The 20,744-nt window shown below is 46.4% G+C and overlaps 2 protein-coding genes across 3 annotated transcripts in view; one reads left to right on the top strand and one right to left on the bottom strand.

Moving 5' to 3' along the window:
- syne1b (spectrin repeat containing, nuclear envelope 1b) overlaps positions 1-20,744 on the top strand; it is a 101,972-nt gene that overhangs the window by 57,849 nt on the left and 23,379 nt on the right. Inside the window, 34 exon segments of the mRNA XM_048228420.1 lie at positions 65-336; positions 664-829; positions 1,402-1,557; positions 1,850-2,002; positions 2,149-2,331; positions 2,635-2,772; positions 6,977-7,162; positions 7,492-7,614; positions 7,779-7,961; positions 8,270-8,413; positions 8,570-8,688; positions 8,690-8,747; positions 9,060-9,200; positions 9,726-9,839; positions 9,967-10,131; positions 10,450-10,644; positions 11,110-11,277; positions 12,393-12,587; positions 13,071-13,202; positions 13,320-13,420; positions 13,715-13,868; positions 14,341-14,472; positions 14,693-14,824; positions 15,138-15,347; positions 15,908-16,009; positions 16,136-16,255; positions 16,366-16,566; positions 16,884-17,057; positions 17,221-17,352; positions 17,778-17,974; positions 18,255-18,387; positions 18,805-18,987; positions 19,743-19,892; positions 20,144-20,320. Coding sequence (XP_048084377.1) covers positions 65-336; positions 664-829; positions 1,402-1,557; positions 1,850-2,002; positions 2,149-2,331; positions 2,635-2,772; positions 6,977-7,162; positions 7,492-7,614; positions 7,779-7,961; positions 8,270-8,413; positions 8,570-8,688; positions 8,690-8,747; positions 9,060-9,200; positions 9,726-9,839; positions 9,967-10,131; positions 10,450-10,644; positions 11,110-11,277; positions 12,393-12,587; positions 13,071-13,202; positions 13,320-13,420; positions 13,715-13,868; positions 14,341-14,472; positions 14,693-14,824; positions 15,138-15,347; positions 15,908-16,009; positions 16,136-16,255; positions 16,366-16,566; positions 16,884-17,057; positions 17,221-17,352; positions 17,778-17,974; positions 18,255-18,387; positions 18,805-18,987; positions 19,743-19,892; positions 20,144-20,320 — 5,289 coding nt within the window.
- Positions 3,282-5,442, bottom strand: LOC125284466. 2 transcript variants are annotated; one of them, XM_048228422.1, is made up of 5 exons: positions 5,338-5,442; positions 4,595-5,031; positions 4,342-4,461; positions 4,113-4,229; positions 3,282-3,895 (listed from the first exon to the last, which is right to left on the bottom strand). In XM_048228422.1, the coding sequence occupies exons 2-5, from the start codon at positions 4,988-4,990 to the stop codon at positions 3,575-3,577; spliced, it is 954 nt and encodes a 317-aa protein (XP_048084379.1). In that variant the 5' UTR covers positions 4,991-5,031; positions 5,338-5,442; the 3' UTR covers positions 3,282-3,574. The 2 variants fall into 2 exon arrangements, with proteins under 2 accessions (XP_048084379.1, XP_048084378.1); XM_048228421.1 differs by having other exon boundaries at positions 3,283-3,895; positions 4,595-5,006.

The following is a 20,744-nucleotide window of genomic DNA, read 5'->3' as shown; positions in this document are numbered from 1 at the left end:
AGGGGCTAGGCTTAATCCATGAATTGGAAAATGGTACAATGTGTTTACCTCGTGTGTTTCCCAGATGACTAAGATGCGGTCAGCGGTGGACGAGCTGCAGAACCGCCTGCCTGAGTGTGCGGCGGAGAAGGCCAGTAAGGCCACGCTGCAGTCGCAGCAGGAGCTGCAGGAGGTGCTAAGCCAGGACGTGGAGCGGCAGCAATCGCCCATCACCCTGCTGCAGCAGTACGCCCTCAGCCTGCTCCACGGCTCCACACAGGTGCCCACGCTTGCCGCCCAGCAGCAGGAGCTGCCCGCACTAAACGACATCCGAGCCTTGCAGCAGCAGCTGGACAGGTCAGCAGCTGGAGATGTGACGGAGTTGATGATTGGCATTATGTGACTTAAGAGAGGCAGCTAACAGTTAGCATTACCAGATAAAAGTGGTGATCTTTTAATTAGTAAAGTAACATAGAAAGCAGGTGACTATGATGCCATTTAACAGCCCTGATAGGTTCTTGAATGGTAATGGGTAATAGTTTTGACTTGTAATGTATGTATGACCTGACTGGTTAATTAAGTGATCAACAGAGTTGACAGTTTGAATATAAAGGTATCGATATGTAATTGTGATTATCTGTCACATGTCTTTCCTTATCTACCTTTCTTTCTTTCTTTCACCAGTCTGCTTCAAAAGACACGTGCCAATCTAACCCGTGTCCAGCAGGAGCTGAAGGACAGGGAGGGTGTGGAGAGAGAGCTTAGCCATGTGAAGACCTGGATCCATCAGTCCCGAGAGCTCCTGCTCAACCCCACAGCAGACTTAGACCTGCTCCTGCAGGAGCTAGAGGTGAGGGACTGAACATGTTCTGTAACATTCTACCTGACTGCAGTTTGTCTTTTTTTATTCAAAGTCCTGTGTCCACTTCAAGATTTGATAGTTAATTTTTAATTTGCAAATACAAACCATCCCAAATGTTAACTTCATTTTGTATGAGATATTGTACTTTCATTGATAACCCACATACATGGGGGCAGCCGTGGCCTACTGGTTAGCACTTCAGACCTGTAACCGGAGGGTTGCCGGTTCGAACCCCGACCAGTAGGCACGGCTGAAGTGCCCTTGAGCAAGGCACCTAACCCCTCACTGCTCCCCGAGCGCCGCTGTAGCAAGGCAGCTCACTGGGATAAGTGTGTGCTTCACCTCACTGTGTGTTCACTGTTCACTGTGTGCTGTGTCTGTTTCACTAATTCACGGATTGGGATAAATGCAGAGACCAAATTTCCCTCACGGGATCAAAAGAGTATATATACTTATATACTATACTATACTTTGGTATGTTTCCAACTGGTCTTTCATCAACTTGAGGATTGAGGAATGTACATATTTCATCTTAAATGTTACTTTTCTTTGGGTTTCAGGTGATGCACAGTGAGCTGCTGACGCACAAGCAGAACGTGGAGAAGATTGCGGAGCAGCAACAGAGTAAATACCTGGACCTGTACACCATTCTGCCCTCAGAGATCTCCATGCAGCTGGCTGAGGTCTCACTGGCTATGGGTGCCATTGAGGATCAGGTGAGACTGTCCCAAGATCCCTTAGGCTTTACTATCTTCACTGTTTATATTGCAGTCTTAGCCACAGTTGTTACTGGTTTTATAGTTATGGCAATTTGCTGATTTGTGGCTGATATGTGAAAACTTTTCTCCCAAAATGTTTATGCCTATCATGTGATGCAAGCAGAATCATGTCCATAACATGTCTGTATACTGCCCATGGAGCCATCATCTAATGTCGTCCATTAATGTGAAATATGGCCGTTGGTTTGGCCAAATTTTTGAACACTGTATTTTGTTATGATCCATCAAGGTCCAATCCAAAGAGAGAGACATCCAGAAGAGCAAAGACATCAAGCAGAACTTCGACTCTAGAATCCAGGACGTCTCTGAAAAGCTCAAAGCAATCTCTGCTTTGCTAAAGGAGAAGGCAACAGACATTACCCAAGCCAAAGAAGAAACCAAAGTATACCTTAGCAAAAAAAGCACATTTTCACATATTGTAATATTCATCATTTGTATCATAGTAATATACATAATCTGTAGCATCGGAAATGTATGTATGATCTGGTGATGCGGGTTGCTTAAGCAGGACTACGTCTATGTTCGCAGGGCCTGTGTATGGAGCTTGAAGGCTGTGGCAGGATGCTGTCAGAGCTGGCCATGGCCGTGCAGGAGTTCGGCCGCCGGAACCCCCTCCTGGCGCAGCAGCTAAGCGAGGCCATCGGCAAACTGGAGGAGATCCAGCACCACACCAGCCTCCTCGCCGAGTACAGAGCCGCCTGGCTCAGGAAGGTCAGAGACGCTGCACTGAGGGGTTATCAGATAGCAACCACCAAGACAGATGAAACTCTGTAGACTCAAATGGGAGTAGATGACTATAAGATGTAGGTCTTTGGAGACCATGTGGCTAATATGGATACATCAGTCTAATTCGGTGATATCCTCTGGTCATCTAGCTCATTTTCATCATCAGATGTTCAGAACTGAGTATCTTATCCCTCTGAAAATAGCTGAGAGGCGTGTTTCCTTATGTGTATTGCACAAGTTAATGGAATGTACATCTAGAGATTTTAACCCTGTGGGTGTCCTCCTCAGGCTGAGGTCTACGCTGATGAGTACCAGGAGATGCTGGAGTTCACGCTCAAGTGGACTGACAAAGCCAAGAGCTTGCTGAAGGCCTCTGTCATCTGGAGCTCCGCCTCCCATCTCCAAGAGCAGATCAGAATGTACCAGGTTAGGCTTCACTCATCGAACACTCAATGAATGAATGAAGGAATTTATGTATTGTCAATATACTGGTGTGTACGACAAAATGCAGGTCATTATACTGAGATATAGAAAGACAAAGGAAAATCAGAGAAAGAAAAGTAGTACATTAACATGCATAGAATGCATAGATTATCGGTCATTATTGGGAAAATAAGTCCCAACAGGGCGAGCCGGACCCCGACGCGCAGCGGAGTTAATGGAGTGTTCCACTTGCATTGTGAAGAGCCGTGTAATAATCTTATATTAATAAATGGAATAAAATATTAATGCATCTTTACCTATTTTAGTGTATGTCATAAAGCCACTTTTAATATTATAAAATTACTGATCATTTTGTGCCAAGGCAATAGGGTCTGGATTACATAGAAATGAAAGTTACTGTTGAGAGTATAAAAATAGTTTATTTCTTAAATAAATATGATGCAAAAATAAATATAATAAACTCAAATAATCACAAATACATCATTTAAAATATGTAAGAAACAGTGATTGTTTGCAGAAAAGCTCATTTATCTCAGTGCCAATACTTCCGTATAAACACATTCTTTGGCCAGTCTGTATTTCCTTTATCTTTTTAAAGACATTTCATCGTTCAACTCCCTTGTTAAGCAAATTGTTAAAAAAAAAAAAAAAAATAAAATGCAAAATCAACTCAGAAACAGAATGTAAAATTATCTACTAAAAGTTTATTTAATATACTGTATATTTAAAAAAACAAAAGCAAAAAACAATAATGGTTCATAATAATGTGATCCTGTTTTACTGCCTACTGCCTTTTTCGCCTGGCCATTCTTCTGCGGCCAAAGACGCAAAACAAACATGAGCAAGGAACAGGGTAGTGGACCACAATATCTTGACCATCCAGCTGGATGTGGATCACATCATCCCTGTTCTCTGCTTTCTGTCCCTCTCTTTTTGCTCTCTTCTCGGCGTTCATTGCTTTCTTTTCGGCCTTCTTCGCTTGTTTTTCCGCTTTCTTGAGGGCTTTCTGCTGCTTTTTATTTTCAGCCTTCCTGATGCGCTCCTCCAGCTTTGCGATCTGCTGCAGAGCTGCCACTCTTGTGTTTGCAGTCACACTGCTGGTTTCCTAAAGGAAACAAAGCACAATTCATTCATCTTTTGAAAATAGTCAGATATATATGTTAAATCATCAGAATATCTTAAGAACATTTAAGACGTAACATTCAAATACCACAAAGCTCCACTTCGTTAAAAAGTAAATAAATAAATAAATAAATAGAGTAAAATAACAAATAACACCATGGCAGGTAGAGCAGGCCTAGGAATCAAAACAAGTGAAGTACCTGGGGAGCAAAATCAGGGGTGGTCTGATGCTGTCCAAAACACCACCATTTCCTGGGTTGTCTGTCCAGGCTCTTTGCAGGACCGTTCCCTGCTGTTCCTCCCAAGTGTATGGTATCCTGAAGGAGAAAACATCCAAACATGAAATACTTTTGAGATTTGGAATCCCATTTCTCATTAGACTAGGGTCCACAGACAACATAAACAGCATTAGGAAACAAAAGAAATTACCTGAGGAGAAACGTCAGAAATGGCCTGGTGTTTTCTGAAACACTGCAGTTTTCTGAGTTTCTTTTCCTGGCTTACCATGGGTCCAATCCCAGACGTTTCTTCCAGGTGTTTGATGGCCCTCTAAAGACAAAAAAGAAAAAAGTAATGCATGAGGGTGGGTCTTAAAGGTCTTCAATGCTTTGCTATTACATATCCAACTTTATCCAACACAACACAACAGCTAAATGGGATAACAGAGAAGTCTCCGTCTTACCATTCTGCCCATCAGGTCTTTCATCAGCTTTTCTTTGCTGATAGCCACAGACATAAAAGCAGACAGCAGGGCCTCCTCTCTCTCCCTCATCTGCCTGTCCCAAACCATTCTCTCCTGGATCATTTCCCTCTCCAGAGCAGCCAGGGTCATCGTGTGTTCCTCCCTCTGCTCTTGCAGGAGATTCTGGAGGTTGTTTCTGTCCTTCTCAAGAGCAATGAAATATCTTTCAAGCTCTCTCAGATCAGAGACCCTGTCCTCCCTCTCCATCTTTATGGAGATCTCCTCCAGCTTAGATGAGGCCCTGTTCTCCAGCTCTGTGTTTCCAGCGGTTTCAACCTTCTGGAGGCGTCCACAGAGGAGATCAACTCTCTTCATGATGGTTGTTGGAGTTTCCATGTGTTTATCCAGACTTCTACAATCGCAAAACACACAAGAAACTGTCATGACAATTAAACTGCTCAGATAAGAAGTAGGTGTTAAAACTCAGATTCATAATCTAGATCCATATAAGAGTCGTCGGCAGTATGGAACGGGAGGGTAGGCGATTTTATTTGTACAATAGTGGTGTTTCGATAGCCATCTACTATGTAGGCTAGCGGCTAGCCTACAGGAAAAGTGTACGTATCGTTCTGATTAACATCGAGTGGTATCCCCTTCGCTGTAACAGCCCCGCTGGCTTTTGAACACGCATTTGAAATGTTTAACAGTTATCCGGTACAGTACAAAACGATTATTGATCTCACCTCTGAAGAAGTAGAAGGTCGTAAGATCAAACGTTTGAGTAATCGTTTCGAAAATCCAGTCAAATCCAGTCGAAAATCAAGCCAAAAAAGATGCGTGCCAATCGCTTTCCAAAATGAAATGCAAGTAATTGATAGAATGTTTGGATGTTTCTATGGTATTGTAGAATTATGGACGCCTTTACGTAGGCTCAGAACTATGTAGAGTTCCATGGCATGTTTTGAGTTTTAATACGTAGGCTCAGAACTTTATAAATTCTATGGGTCTGATAGGCCACCGCGATCTGAGCATTTCGAAAGATATTTTATACAGCCTACATGTGTTATCAAGTTGCTCTTTTAATTTTACAACAAATGACGCGACCGCTAATTTGTTGTTGTTCACGTAGCCTAGAATAGCCTATGATGGGCTATTCACATTCAACGCAACGGGGTTGACCCGTCCTTAACAAATAATAAAATATCAATAATAGCAACAATAGTTTATATTATAATAGTAAAATACAAAATGCTTACATAAAGAAACAAATAGTATAGCCTAGACTGTATAATAATAATAATAATAATAAGGAAAACAATAAGATAAGATTAAATTTAATCCCACACAGGGGAATTTGAATTGTTACAACAGCCAGGAAAGATGGATCCAGCAATAATAAAAAAAAATATCATAAAAATATTAAGCAATTAAACTATTCAATTCAATTAATACAATTCTTCATGACAGCGGTATAATAGAGCCTGATGGCAGATGGAATGAAAGACCTGCGGTAGCGGTCCTTCTTACAAAGTGGGGGCTGATAAGCGCTATCACTGTCCCATGATCAGGGGGGTGATCCTTCTTACAAAGCCTGATGGCAGATGGAATGAAAGACCTGCGGTAGCGGTCCTTCTTACAAAGTGGGGGCTGATAAGCGCTATCACTGTCCCATGATCAGGGGGTGATCAGAATTGTCTGTGATTGATGCAAGTTTGTCCAACATCCTCCTCTCACCCACCACCTCAATAGAGTCCAGAGAGCAGCCAATAACAGAGCCAGCTTTCTTAACCAGCTTATTTAGCCTCTTTCTGTCCCTCTCAGAGCTTCCACTTCCCCAACAGACGCTACAACTGAGTCGTAAAAATGTTTTAACAGTGGCCTGCACACACCAAAGGACCTCAGTCTTCTAAGTAGATGGAGACGACTTTGGACCTTCTTGGGCATCTGTGTTGTGTGTCCAGTCCAGTCTGTTGATTCAGGTGAACACCTAGGTATTTGTAGACTGATACCACCTCAATATCTGCTCCCTGAATGTTCAGTAGTGCACATGATGGGAAAGTCAATCACCATTTCTTTAGTCTTACTGGTGTTCAACAGAAGGTAGTGTCCTCCACACCATTCGATGAAGTTGGCAATGACCAGTATTCTGGAATCCATGCCAAGCCTCCTCAATCGACAAAGGAAAAGAACCACTGTCTCGCTGCCTTCATGACCACACTTTTGTGGGTCACAAATGTAAATGTCTGAAGCAGTCGTTACTAAGTAGCTGTTACTAAGGAAATGAGGCAGGAAGTGACTAGTTCAGGTTTCATTATCACTTTCTTGATCAGAGACGGTTGATGTGCTCTAAAGAGTCTTTGTCTTGACACTTGTGCGTTGCAGTCGGTGCTGCGGGAGTCCCGGGCGCTGCAGGGGGACCTGGAGGCCATGCTGGAGAAGGTGGAGCTGCTGTCCGAGGGGCTGCAGGTGGAGGCCATGAACCAGCAGGCGTCCGAGCTGAGCCGCCTCACACAGCAGCTGGAGCAGGACATCCGCATGCGCCTGCAGAACCTGCAGGACGCAGCAGAGGTACCAGAAGCTAGCTTTCTCTCTGACCACTCACCCTAACCTTATTGGTTAATGACTAAACCTCAAGGTTCAAGCTCATGTTTAAGGTGGACTGTATTCCTACTTTATAATGACATAGATAAATCTGAGTTTAATTTAATTTAATTTAATTTAATTAAACCTCCATAGCCATATTATTGTTCATGCCCCAAACATTCAATGAAATGCTTTTGAGGTTCTAGTTGGTCAGATTTATTAAAAGAAGAGAGTATGAAAGCTGAAGATGAAATCAAATCAAATCAGACCAAATGAAAGATCAAATGAAAACCCCTTTTCTCTGTTCTTTTCAGGACATGGAGAAGTTTGAGAGTGAAGTGAAGAATCTGCAGGTGTCTCTGGAGCAGGTGCAGTCCACTCTCACATCACCTGAGCTCACTCGCCTCAGCCTGAAGGACCAACTCTCTCACAGACAGGTAACACAACACAACACTTCACCATGCAGATCAGGTTTTTAAATGTGTAGGTTTATTAGCCTTTAAATATGACTAACTGCATCTGCAGGAGAATGAATGAGATCAGATACCAGGTGATAATGCTGTGTTGACTGAGCACGGGCTTTGGCTCTTGTGTGTGCTAGCGTCTGTTGTCTGAGATGGAGAGCTTCAAGCAGCAGGTGCAGGAGGTACAGGTGTGCCAGAGTGCTCTGCGGGTACCTGAGGAGGCAGTGACCAGTCTGCCCATCTGCCGCACTGCCCTTAACCTCCAGCAGGAGGCCAGCCAGCTGCAGCATACCGCCATCCAGCAGTGCAACATCCTACAAGTAAACACACACAAGTGCAACTGGCCTGCATTAGGTACACCTAATGCAAGCCAGGAAGGAGCACGCTTAATGTGATGGATTATCTCACAGAAATTCACATGTGAAGTAGTAAGCACTGTAACAGATTAGATCAGCAGATTAGACATCTTCTTTCACGGAAGGAACTTCCTTCACACGACTTCCTTTACAGAAGCATGTTGTATTTTATAATGAATAGCATTCTGTGTCACACATTCTCACCTGCCTATTCTTGTAAGCTAGGATACTGTGCACTTTCTTAAAACGTGCTGATGAATTTTGTTTCCCAGGAGGCCGTGGTGCAGCATGAGCAGTATAAACAGGAAGTGAGTCACCTGCAGAGCCTGATGGAGGAGGCCCACGGGCTTATCCAGGCCCAGCCAGTCGCCAGTGGCAACATCCAAGAGCTGCAGGCCCAGATCAAACAGCATGAGGTGTGTGCTCGTGGACACACACACACACACACACACACACACACACACACACACACACACACACGTAAAATGTACAGTAAAGACAAGACACACACACGGTTCTTGCTCAACCAAATCCAGACCCACCCTCATGCTTTTGATTCTTTGCCTGAACAGGAGCTGGCCCAGAAGATCCGGGGCTACCAAGAGCAGATATCCTCCCTGAACTCCAAGTGCCGGATGCTGACGGTGAAGGCTCGTCACGCCAGCATGCTGCTGTGTGTCAGTGAGGGGCAGGGGGGCCCCTGACGACCCTGCTAAAAAAGCCTCTCTAGCACAGCCCTCTGTAGTCATGGTAGGTGTGTGAGTGTGTGTGGACTGGTGATGTATAATATACCTACATTCATATCATGAATGTATATGTATTTTTTGTGTGTGTGTGTGTGTGTGTGTAGTCAGTGTATGAGAGAAAGAACAGAATAAAATCTTTGTTGGTTGTTAGTTGCATGTATTTTTGTCAGACCTTTTTTCTAGTCTTTTCTGATCACTAACATGCCTACTATTCTCATATTTTTCTGTCTGTGCACTCATCCCCGTGTGTGTATCTATGTGTGTGTGTGTGTACGCGTGCGCATGCCTCCTCTGCACCACTCATCTGCGCTGTCAGATGACCGCCGGCCGCTGTCACACCCTTTTGTCCCCGGTGACTGAGGAGTCTGGCGAGGAGGGCACCAGCAGCGAGATCTCCTCGCCCCCTTTCTGTCGCTCTCCCTCTCCTATCTCTTACACAGACCCGTCTCTCTACCAGGTACACAGACACATGTGATCTGATTCAAGACTTCATAGCCATACAACTTAGTTGTGTGCTAGAGATAAGTCAACATCCAATAACAGCATGACACATAATAAAAAACAAGCGTCTGCTACAGTAAATGAATAAATGAAAATGCAAGATATATGAACACATAACATGCACTATGTAGCCCCATGAAGAGCATGCTGGGCCCTTTTACAGCCTCACAGCTTCAAGCTAAAGTGATGTGGTCATGTGTTTTTTTTATGTTATCTGTGTGAAATTAACATGTGGTTGTTGAATATGAGTTTGAATGAACAAAAAAAAATGGAGTTGATGGGAACAGTTCAAAATGTTTTGAAAATGTATCATGAGCTAAATGACACAGTACTGTGTTGGTTACCCCACATACTTCTGTTGTGCTGCTTTATTGAACAGGATTGTTCTGCAGTCTTGCAAGCAAACACTGATGTTTAGGCTACTGTCTGTGTGTGTGAGGGAGCCTGTGTTGATGTGTCCCATGCTTTCTTGACTGTCCAGTTGGGAAGGGGTACCCTGACTCGCACTACTGTACAGGAGCTCTACGACCCCACCCTGGAGTCTGTGGCCAATCTTGATGATCTGCAGCGTTCCTGGGAAACACTGAAGAATGTGGTATGCAAGCAAAGCATTATGAAGAATTAGTTTCAATGTGCTCCATGGTCTCCAGTAAAATAAATAAAAAAAAAAAAAACATGTTTTAGTTGTAGTCTTAAAACATGGCGGTTAAAACTGTTTCCAGATCAGTGAGAAGCAGAGGAGCCTGTATGAGGCCTTGGAGAGGCAGCAGCGCTACCAGGGCTCCCTCCAGGCCATCTCCTCTAAGATGGAGGCAGTGGAGGCCCAGCTGAGGCAGAAGAGCTTTGAGGCAGACCACAGCCCTGACGACCAGCTCGACAGCCACCAGGTAAGGATGAGAGAGGGCCAGGTATCGGTTCAGCAGCAGAACATGTATTATAGTCATGGTATACCTACATAGAGTTATTCGTACCTTTGTTTGTTTCATATTACATGATGTTATGTATCACATATTGCATATTATCAATAACATCAATACATCAATAACGTGTTTCATGTAACATGATAAAAGTGATGTTTTATAGTATCTAAAATGCTGCTCTGCATAAGTTGGCTGTAAAAAGATGGTAACTCAAATGTATTTATTTCATTGTCCTCGCTATGCCCTTGCTGTGGAGAATACTAATGACTCGTGCGTTGTTTGTAGACTCTGATGGATGAGGTGCAGTGTCTGCAGGATGAGATTGACGCCCTCCACAGCGGCTTCTCAGAGGAGCTGGTGTCAGACGCGCTGGACTCCGACCCCGGCCACCAGCTGGCCCTGCAGTCCAGCCTGTCAGTGCTGGCCGAGAGGATGGCCACTATCCGCACTAAGGCCTCAGGCAGAGGCCAGCTACTGGAGGCAAGGGCCAACTCCACAGTCTCATACGCACACAGTCACATGGTAGAGACATGGACATAAGCATGGACACACTCTCATTCTCATATGTACACACATTTACATTTACATTTACATTTATTCATTTAGAAGACACTTAAATCCAAAAAGATTTAAAAAATGAGGAATAACATTCAATCTATCTTGCAAAGGACACCTTAGGTAACAGTAAATACTACTACAATAAACACTGCTACACTCACACAGTACACAAAGACACAATGTTCACACACTCACAGTTCAGTGGCACACTCACATGCGGTAATCTAAACACAAGTGGTCAGCAACATCTCTGGCTGTACAGTGTACAACTTGAATACATGTGTGAATACAACAGCGATGTGTCTCGGCTGACCACTTGTGATTGGATCACCCAAGATGAGTTCTGAAGCCAAACGTAAACAAGCCCCCCTCTGTGTGTGCCCCCAGGAGCGGATGAGCCATCGCCTGGAGGGCCAGCAGCGCGAGGAGGTGCTGGAGGAGTGCCACGTGCTGGCCGACGAGCTGCACCAGTGGATGCTGCGGACCCGCAGTGCCCTGTGCTCCACCCCGCAGGACGGCGATGCCGACGTCGAGGAGCAGCTCGAGGACTGTCAGGTCAGAGCACCCTTTGGAGGCTCAGATCAGCAGGCATGGTCACTAATGGGCAGACGTGGGAAAGTGAGATGGAACAGAAACCAGATTTTAGATTTTTTTTCAAATGTGTATGGATAGATTTAATCAAAATGTTCATAATATTTTTTTTTACTAAAGACACTCTTTAGTCAGATTGGCAGACTGACTTAACACCAGAGTCCTGCTGAAAGTGTCTTCTTCCAAGAAAGACATTTTTGTCAGTGCCGGTTTTCCTCTGAAGGTTTTAAAGGGCTTTGATTACTGTGAAAGCTTTCAGATCATTATGCTACAATCCGCAAATTAAACTATAGTAAGGCTCTAGCTCCCATTCCCCCATAGAGAGCTTAAGGGAACTGGCCTGCACGGCAGCAGGAGAATTAGCTGCCTGTGTGGATCATTTAAATGGTTAGTGATTTAGCAGCTGTAGCCCTACACTTAATCTGATTATGCAAATGCCTGTGCATGACTTCGGCCAATCCTGCGCAACGTTACCTCCAGCTTTGTCCCAGCCCAGTGGGATTTGAAGTGATTAGCGGAGCGCAGGCAGGGGATTGGTCGGGAGCGGTCATCTTGGTTTGCATATTCATGAGGGGGTTTCTCCCGGGGAAGGGCGCGGGAGGCGCAGCACCTGTTGTGGTTGGGACAAGACGTCGGTTCAGGTCAGGAGACGTTCGATGTTAGCTATGACCCCCCCCGACAGCACCGACAACTCCTGTGACTGCCTGTCATCTTGCTCACGGTTAGCCTAAGCCTAGTTAGCCGCAAGATATGCAAATCCTCTATCTTGGGTCTTGACTGAAAAAAGGGGGGCAGCTTTTCCAACACATTGCATTGCATTCTTACTGGAATTTTAACGGTAGTAGCAGCACCAGTGGCGGCAGAATGTACTCCGAACATGGCTCATGAGGGATTACCGTTGGTGGCGCTTTAGCGGTGGACGCTGTGGACAGTGGGCGTCAGACGCTGGGTGGGGGGCGGTTGGGGGTGGGGGGCGGGGGCTTTTGCGATGAGGCCGACCGGTCCGGGCTGAGCCGAGCCGGACCCGAGTGCAGCGGAGCGTGATGTTTGAGCTGGCCTCTCTGCTGCTGCTCCTGCAGAATGCGCTGGCCGAGCTGGAGGAGAAGGTGGGGGCCCTGGAGGAGCTGGTGCAGCGCGGGGAGAGCCTGCTGCAGGAGGCGCCGCGCGAGGAGACGCGCCGGGAGGCCGAGCTGCTCACCAGCCGCCTGCGCACGCTCAAGGGCAGCCTGCTGGAGCTGCAGAGGATGCTGCAGGACAAACACCAGCACCTGCAGGTCAGTGCAGTCTGTGTGTTTCAGGTATAATAACATGTGGAAGTGTATGAGCTTGTGGTGCAATTGCACAAAGAGGTGTTTTTGTGTGTCTGTGTTCATATGTATTGCCCAGAGCTGGGTATTAGTACTTCACAAAGTATTGTGTATTGTGTGTGTGTGTGTGTGTGTGTGTGTTTATATTGTGTCTTTCTATTGTGTGTGTGTGTGTGTGTGTGTGTGTGTGTGTGTGTGTGTGTGTGTGTGTGTGTGTGTGTGTGCGTGTGTGTGTGTGTGTGTGTGTGTGTGTGTGTGTGTGTGTGTGTGTGTATGTGTTATGTCTACTGCATAGAGCTGGGTGCTATTACTTCTGAGCCAAAAGTGTGTTTTGCCACCCCAGAATCAGTCGTTACAGGTTGAAATTTGAAAGAGCTGTTTGATGTTAGTTAACGTGTGTGTGTGTGTGTGTGTGTGTGTGTGTGTGTGTGTGTGTGGATTGCCTCTCAGGTGTGTGTGCAGGAGCAGGATGATAGCGAGTCTGACTCCACGCTCTCCCAGAGCTCCACAGTGCAGGACTGGCTGGACCAGGCCCGCTGCACCCGCACCCAGCAACAGCAGGACACCCTCCAGAGACAGAAGGTATGCATCTACTCACACACACACACACACACACACATGAACATTTATGCAGGCCTTTATATGAAATTCAAGTAAACTCACAGCTCATTCTGTGTGTGTGTGCGTGTGTGTGTGCAGGAGCTGGAAGAGCAGCTGGCTGAGCAGAAGCGGCTGCTGCAGTCTGTTGCAACCAGAGGGGAGGAGATCATGATCCAGCAAGCGTCCCCAAGCGGCTCCAGGTACACAAGCACTGCACCTCTGGGGTCAAAGGTCACAAACCTACACCAATATCCGAACAACACTCCACCACTACCAAGAGCAATGACTCCAATCTTCAGTGCCACTGGAACTTTGGCTAAAGACATTTACATAGTTTACATAGCACAACATAGGTAGCCCATTACCATTACTAATGCATATATATTTGTGCTGTGCGATTTGATCTTGTCTGGCTTCCACACTTCCATCTTTACTTACTCATCTCTCTCTCTCTCTCTCTCTCTCTCTCTCTCTCTCTCTCTCTCTCTTCTCAGTGTAACAGATCCTCTGGAGCTCCTGGAGCAGGAGGCTGAGGCGTCGTCTATGAGCCCAGAGCAGAGGAGGCAGAGGTGGGAGCGTCTGAGCAGGGACCTGGCCACCAAACTGCAGCTCCTCCAGAGAAACCTCGAACAGGAGCAAGGCCAGATGGTATATTATGCTCGCATGCACATGAACACAGGGACTCAAGTTTCAGCTTTTATTCACACACTTCCTGTCTGTCACTCTGCAGACACGCACCCAACCATGCCCATTTATAGTTAGCACATTAACACACACACACACACACACAGCACATTTCATATCACTTTTGTCACCTACTTAGCACTCTTGTCATCGCGTTTCTGTCACCTACTTAGAACTCCATACTGCTCTACACACATACATCACCAAAATTCCATAGCTGATGTTTTTAGTAAGGCCCCAGCTTTGAAGGTTTTAGAATATCTTACTAGCATAGATTTTAAAAAACATATTTTAAAAAACATATTTAAGCTCTAACACACAATGCTCTGGCCATTAAATAGCCTTAGTTGCTGAAATGGCCTTAAATTAAACAAACAAACAAACTCTACACACATACAAGTCTCACACTGTGCTCCGGTGTGCTCGGTGTGCTCAGGTGTTCTCCAGAACCACGCCGGTGAGCCCATCAGAGCCGGCGCTGAAGGCCGAGCAGCCCGTCCCGGACCAGTCCTCCCTGACGCCCCTGTTCCAGGGCTTCAGCGAAGCAGTGGAGGACATGGGCACCCAGGTGACTGACCGCTCCCACACTGCTACTGCTGTGTACACCACCAATAAACCGTCGCTACCACTGGAGCACTGTGACTGTCAATGTCATGTCAGCGACACAATGCACTGTGAAATGCCAAGTCTCTGTGTATGTGAAAAATGCCACATGTCTCTGCATAGGATGGAATGTTATCAGCCTGTTGTGTGTGTGTGTGTGTGTGTGTGTGTGTGTGTGTGTGTAGGAGGCTGTGGAGCAAGAACTGTATTCGGCTCTCTCTGCCACTTCCTCCTGGCTGGATAAGGTGGAGAACATGCTCTTCTCTGGACCCCTGCTACTGTCAGAGAACATACAAACCCAACTGTCCAAGGAGGAGGTGAGTTTAATGAGTGCATACTCATACACACATCAACATAGCTCAGTCATGCATACGTGGATGCCTGTAGCGTCAGCGTTCATAGATAGATTAGTAGGTTCTGTCATGCTGTATGAGACCCATGCAAATATGTCATGCACATAAATGATAAGACATATGTCATGCAAGTATATCATGCACACAAATGTTACCCCATGACATGCTTAAGTAGCAGACACGCACGCGCCGCACACACACACACACACACACACACACACACACACACACACACTTAAATGGGTTGTAAACAAATGTATGTTTCACTGCTCCACAGTCTCTGGGGCAACGTGTGAGTCAGGTGGCCGAGGAGGTGAGCCAAAGCTGGGGGAGGCTGCGGGCCACTGACGGCCTATGTGAGGAGGACCAGCCTCTGATGGAGGAGACCCTTGACTGCCTGAGCCAGAGGCTGCGAGTGTTGGACTCTGCTCTGGGCAGCCGCTGTGACCACATCAGGGCCAGGATGGAGGAGCTCACAGCCTTCCAGGTGAGGCAGCCAGAGTGATGCTCTAGGTCCAGCTGTGCTTTTGGACCTCATTTCTCAAACAAACCTAACTTTATTGTGCTCTCATTACCTCATTTGGTGAAGTAATATGGTTTCATTTTCTATATACTGCATATACATGGAACATTAATAGGGTGAGGCAGAGTATGATCATGAAAACCTGTTAAAATACAGTTGAGGAAATGTTGTCATTGCAGTAGTGCACATAGGAAGGTGTGGGTTCAGTAGATCAAATCCACGTATTCACACAAAACAGGTCCAGAGCTGTTGGAGACACTTACTGTAAATTATATTAAACAGTATAACCAAATGAGCAGTAGACCTGTGTTTGTATTGGTGTTGAATAGCCTTGTTTGTTGAGCAGACCTGTGTTTGTATTGGTGTTGAGTAGCTTTGTTTGTTGAGCAGACCTGTGTTTGTATTGGTGTTGAGTAGCTTTGTTTGTTGAGCAGACCTGTGTTTGTATTGGTGTTGAGTAGCCTTGTTTGTTGAGCAGACCTGTGTTTGTATTGGTGTTGAATATCCTTGTTTGTTGTCTGCAGACTGAGCTGAGGGTGCTGGGTGCTGCTCTGGCAGACAGGAAGTGTGAGATTCTGCAGAAGATGGCCGGCATCCTAGACCGACCAGCACAGCAACAGCAGGAGGTGAGACCTGTGAAAGTCCTCATTCACACACACACACACACACACACACACACTAAAACACTGTTTCACACACATCCTTCTAGCCCAAGAATGGTTAAACCCAATATACATATTGTCTGTGACTAGATTGTAGCTGAGGCGGAGGAGATGTTGCGAGAGCTCGAGTACAAGCTCACCGAGCTAAAGGTCAGAGGAGCCCAGCTGCAGCCTGACCAGGCCACCACCAACCAGCTGCTCAAATTACAGGTGGGACACACATACTCATCATTCTCTTTCTCTCTCTCACACACACACACACACACACACACATACACACACACTTGATCTTGAACTTGATTTGAGTTGGGTTTCTATAGGATGCCTATGAGGAGCTGGTTCTGACGGTGGGCTCTCGGCGTAGCGGGCTCAACCAGAACCTGGCGCTGAAAACCCAGTACGAGCGAGCCCTACAGGACCTCACTGACCTCCTCGACACGGCGCAGGACAAGATGGCTGCCGGGCAGAAGCTCATGGCCAGCTCTGTGGAGGAGGTGCACAACCTGCTGTCCAAACACAAGGTGCTGTAGAACCCCCACCAACACAACTTACGAAATGTTCTAGTCCCATCTGGGGAAAACTGTCCAGTTTACAGCATGTGTGATTGAACACTGTGCGAAGTCTCGATAAAATCTAGTTGTTGTTTTTTTTTTTTTTTTTTTTTTTTTTTTTTTTTTGGGGGGGGGGGTTTGGTCATGTACACACCCAAACACACATGCACACACACCATATATTACATACTGTGTTTAAGAAATGATATCTACTGTATAGGCACTTCCTTCATTGGTCTAGCCTCTTAACTCTGCTCATTGCTCTTCTGTCCTTCCCTTCCCTTCAGGAATTTTTCCAGGGCCTGGAGTCTCACACCATCCTGACAGAGACCTTCTTCAGGAAGATCAGTGTGTTTGTGCTGCCTTCTGAGACCCAGGAGCTGGAGCAGACGCTGAAACGTGCGCAGAGCATCCTCAAGCAGGCCCATCGCAGAGGTGTAGAGATTGAACACATCCTTGAGGTGAGAGAGAGACCAGAAAAGAAACAATAAATTGAGAGAAGATTTAAAAACTGTCTAAACAAATTGTGCTCTGGATGACTGTTCTGGATTCAAGACCAATGTTGATATCAGTCATCATCATTGAAATATATCAACTTCTACATATTCTTTCTTGTGTGTGTAGAGCTGGACGCGTGTGGTGCAGGACTGCCACACCCTCTCCCAGGAGCTGGTCACGGCAGAGGACACCCTGGCTGGAGTAGGCCTGCTGGAGGAGTCAGAGGAGAGGCTGGCAGAGAGAATATCGCTCTACCAGGTACCACTCATACAAGGGCTCAATGCTGTATCAACATTACACAGACTGTAATATGCAGTACCATGTATTATAGTATATTATAGCCAACAATACACACAACAGACTTTACAGTAATATGAAGCACCATGTTACACATAATAGCCAGTTACTTGAAAATGCAAACAAACAATCAACTGCATTCAGTGTCTAAAACTGCCATCGGTAATGCTTACCCACACTGTCCCCAGGGTAAAGCAACACTGCTTTGATCACTTTGGAAAGCTCCAGATGTTAGAATCCTCCAAAGTGATCAAAACAGAGTTACTTTACATTAACACTACTAAATGTCAGTGTTGACCAAACGTTCGGTTGGACTATATGTACTCAGTCCACCTCTCTGACCGTTGCTCTCCCCCCCTGTCCCCTCCCCTCTCGTCTCGTCACAGGGTCAGCGGGAGCGGCTGGCGGAGCGTCAGCCCGAGCTGCAGCAGCTGCTTGGCGAGGGCCGTCGGCTGCTGCAGGCGCTGGGCAGCCCGGCCCTGGAGAGCCAGCTGACCCTGCTGGGCGAGCGCTGGCTCAGCTGCAGCACCCGCGTCGCCAAGGAGCTGCAGAGGCTGGAGGCCATCCTCAAACACCAGAGCAGGTCAGAGCGCCCCCCTGTGGAGAGGAGGCATTCGCTCACTAAGCACTGGGCTAAGGGGAACACATTCACCATTGGATTTGATATTCACAGACAACCAGCCCACTTGTCACCCTATGGTCTTACAATACTGTAAATCTATACATTCTCCTGTACTTGTTTTTGTTTCATATTTCTCTTTAATTAGGTGTGGGATACGGGTCATAGGCTCAGTTGTTAGTCTAAACCATAGGTGTAAACCCCTTTTTAATGTTCATGACCTATGACCTCCTCCCCTCCTCAGGTACCAGGGTGAGATGACCGAGCTGAGCCAGTGGCTGCAGGACGCCCTGGAGCGGCTGGAGTACTGGAGCACACAAGCCATGGTGGTCCCTCAGGACCCGGAGATGGTGCGAGACCACCTCTACACCTTCCTGGTATGTCACAGTCACATGAACTCATCCACACTTGATTTGTTGTGTTGTAATAACGACTGGACTTTATCGCACAGCCCTGTTAACGTGCTGATGTGGAGATGACAATATCCAGATGATCAATTAGCTATCAATAAACAGACTGCACTAATCAGAGTTTGCTGCTCTATGCTAATGTGCCATTTTGTATTGGATGGTCGTGTTAATGTGGAGTTTTTCTCGCCCTGTTTGGAAATTATTCTGTTTTGAAACATGTATTACTAGGATGTAGATTTCCTCCAACTGTTGACGGAACTAGTCAAATATTAGACTGGTGATGGGCAACTATCTGTCATTATGGTGGAGTGGTGTGTGATAGCTGGGAAATCTTTTAGTGGTTATCAGTGGGCTTTTAAATTGCTTATCATCCCTGTCCTGCAGGAGTTCTGTAAGGAGGTGGAGAGGCGCTCTCCACTGAAGGCCTCCGTGCTCACCGAGGGCAACCAGCTGCTTCGACTGAAGCGGATGGACACGGCGGCACTGCGGTCCGAGCTGGCACTGGTGGACTCGCAGTGGGGCGAGCTGCTCACCCGCATCCCGCTGGTCCAGGAGCGGTTGCACCAGGTACACACTAGTAGCACCAGCGTTACCAGTAGCACCAGCGTTACCTGTACCACCAGCCTTACCAGTAGCACCAGCGTTAGCAGTAGCACCAGTAGCAGCCAATAGCATCCAGTAGGCTCTCCCCAGCACTCTGAGAGATTAGTGGCTACTGCTAATGGGATTAGCCACACTTTCCCAGGGTGTTAGGGCTGATCTTTACGTGTTCAAAAGAACAAACATATAATTTTACTCCCTCGTAACAGGTATTTACCCACATTTGCTGAGATTGTGAGTCCATGTAACAGATGCTACAGATACATACAGTGCCATAGAACTTCTGCCACCCTCTCACTTACTTAGACACTGTGCAGTGAATATGCCCAGCACAACATGCACAATACATAATGTGTTCATTTGCTGTGTGTAGCAAAGGGAGAGAGCGGTCGCCCCACCAGGCCTCAAACCGGGCTTGACCGCAGCACCAAAGAGCTAGGCTTGTGGTATGGCAGTCAGAACGCATACTAAACTGTAGTGACGGCACTCTGTCACAGTGTTTATAAAATAGCCTCAAGCTTTGACTACCCTGTCAATGAACCATGAATAAGCAAGATAACTGTGGCACGAAAGCATCCTTCTGTCAGGAAAAATAGAATCTATGAAATATTAATTCTCTAATTAAGGCCTCTCATGAGATAATAATTATTTGTATGATCGTTTTCTCGGCGGTCATCTTCCTGATGTCCACGTCTGATTGGTCTGTTTCTGCCCCGTTTCAGCTCCAGATGGAGAAGTTGGCCTCTCGGCACGCCATGTCCGAGCTGGTCACCTGGATCTCCCTGATGGACAAGACCATTCAGGAGGACGAGGAGAACCTCAAATCAGCTGTGGGCTCCACCGTCATCCAGGAGTATCTGCAGAAGTACAAGGTAGCAGTTAGCTCCATCTCAGGCCCATGTTACTGTAAACATTATAAATGCATCAGTAGCTGCTCAGTTCTTCTTAATTGATCTTAATGCTTTCTAACGGAAGTTTTACTACCAGCCGCAGAAGATGGTAGTTTATTAAAATGTATTTATTTATTTTTATTTATTTATATTTATTTTCTTTCCTCCCATTTCCTTCTTTCCCTCCTCTCTCCCTCCCCCGATCTCGGTCATTCTCCTCATGGCTGCTGCAGGGCTTCCGGGTCGATGTGAACTGCAAGCAGCTGACCGTGGACTTTGTGAACCAGTCGGTCGTGCAGGTCAGCGGGCAGGACGTGGTGGGGAAGCGCAGCGACAAAACGGACTTCGCCGAGCGGCTGGGAGCCATGAACCGCAACTGGCAGATCCTGCAGGCCAACATCACCGAGAGGGTGAGAGAGGGCTCACACAGCAGGCCACTGCACCCAGTTTATCATTCCTTTTTGGATGGACCCATGGGTTTAGATGTTGTCCTTTAGTATGGTGTGGGTTGATATGGGCAGTTCCTGTATATGGTGGATCAATGTGGTCAGTGCAAACAGCGATAGGGGATGTGGATTGGATGTGGTGTGAAGAGTGGTGTGGTGAATGATACATATATAGTGTGTGTGTGTGTGTGTGTGTATTAATATGGTTGGTAGGGTTTGTCTGTTTGCATAAAAGCTGTCATATTTGCATACTCTGTGCTGTGTTTCGTCTGTGTGTGTGTGTGCATGCATGAGTGTGTGTGTGTGTGCGCGCAGGCTTAGGTGTGTGTGTGTGTGTGTGATGGTCAAGGCCGTGTTGTGACGGCACCTGTGTTGCGTGTGCTGTGTG

This window comes from Alosa alosa, chromosome 19 (genome assembly GCF_017589495.1).
Source record: "Alosa alosa isolate M-15738 ecotype Scorff River chromosome 19, AALO_Geno_1.1, whole genome shotgun sequence".
Classification (NCBI taxonomy): domain Eukaryota; kingdom Metazoa; phylum Chordata; class Actinopteri; order Clupeiformes; family Clupeidae; genus Alosa; species Alosa alosa.
The sequence above is the reverse complement of the archived record's forward strand: the minus strand, read 5'-3'. Positions and strand labels throughout refer to the sequence as shown.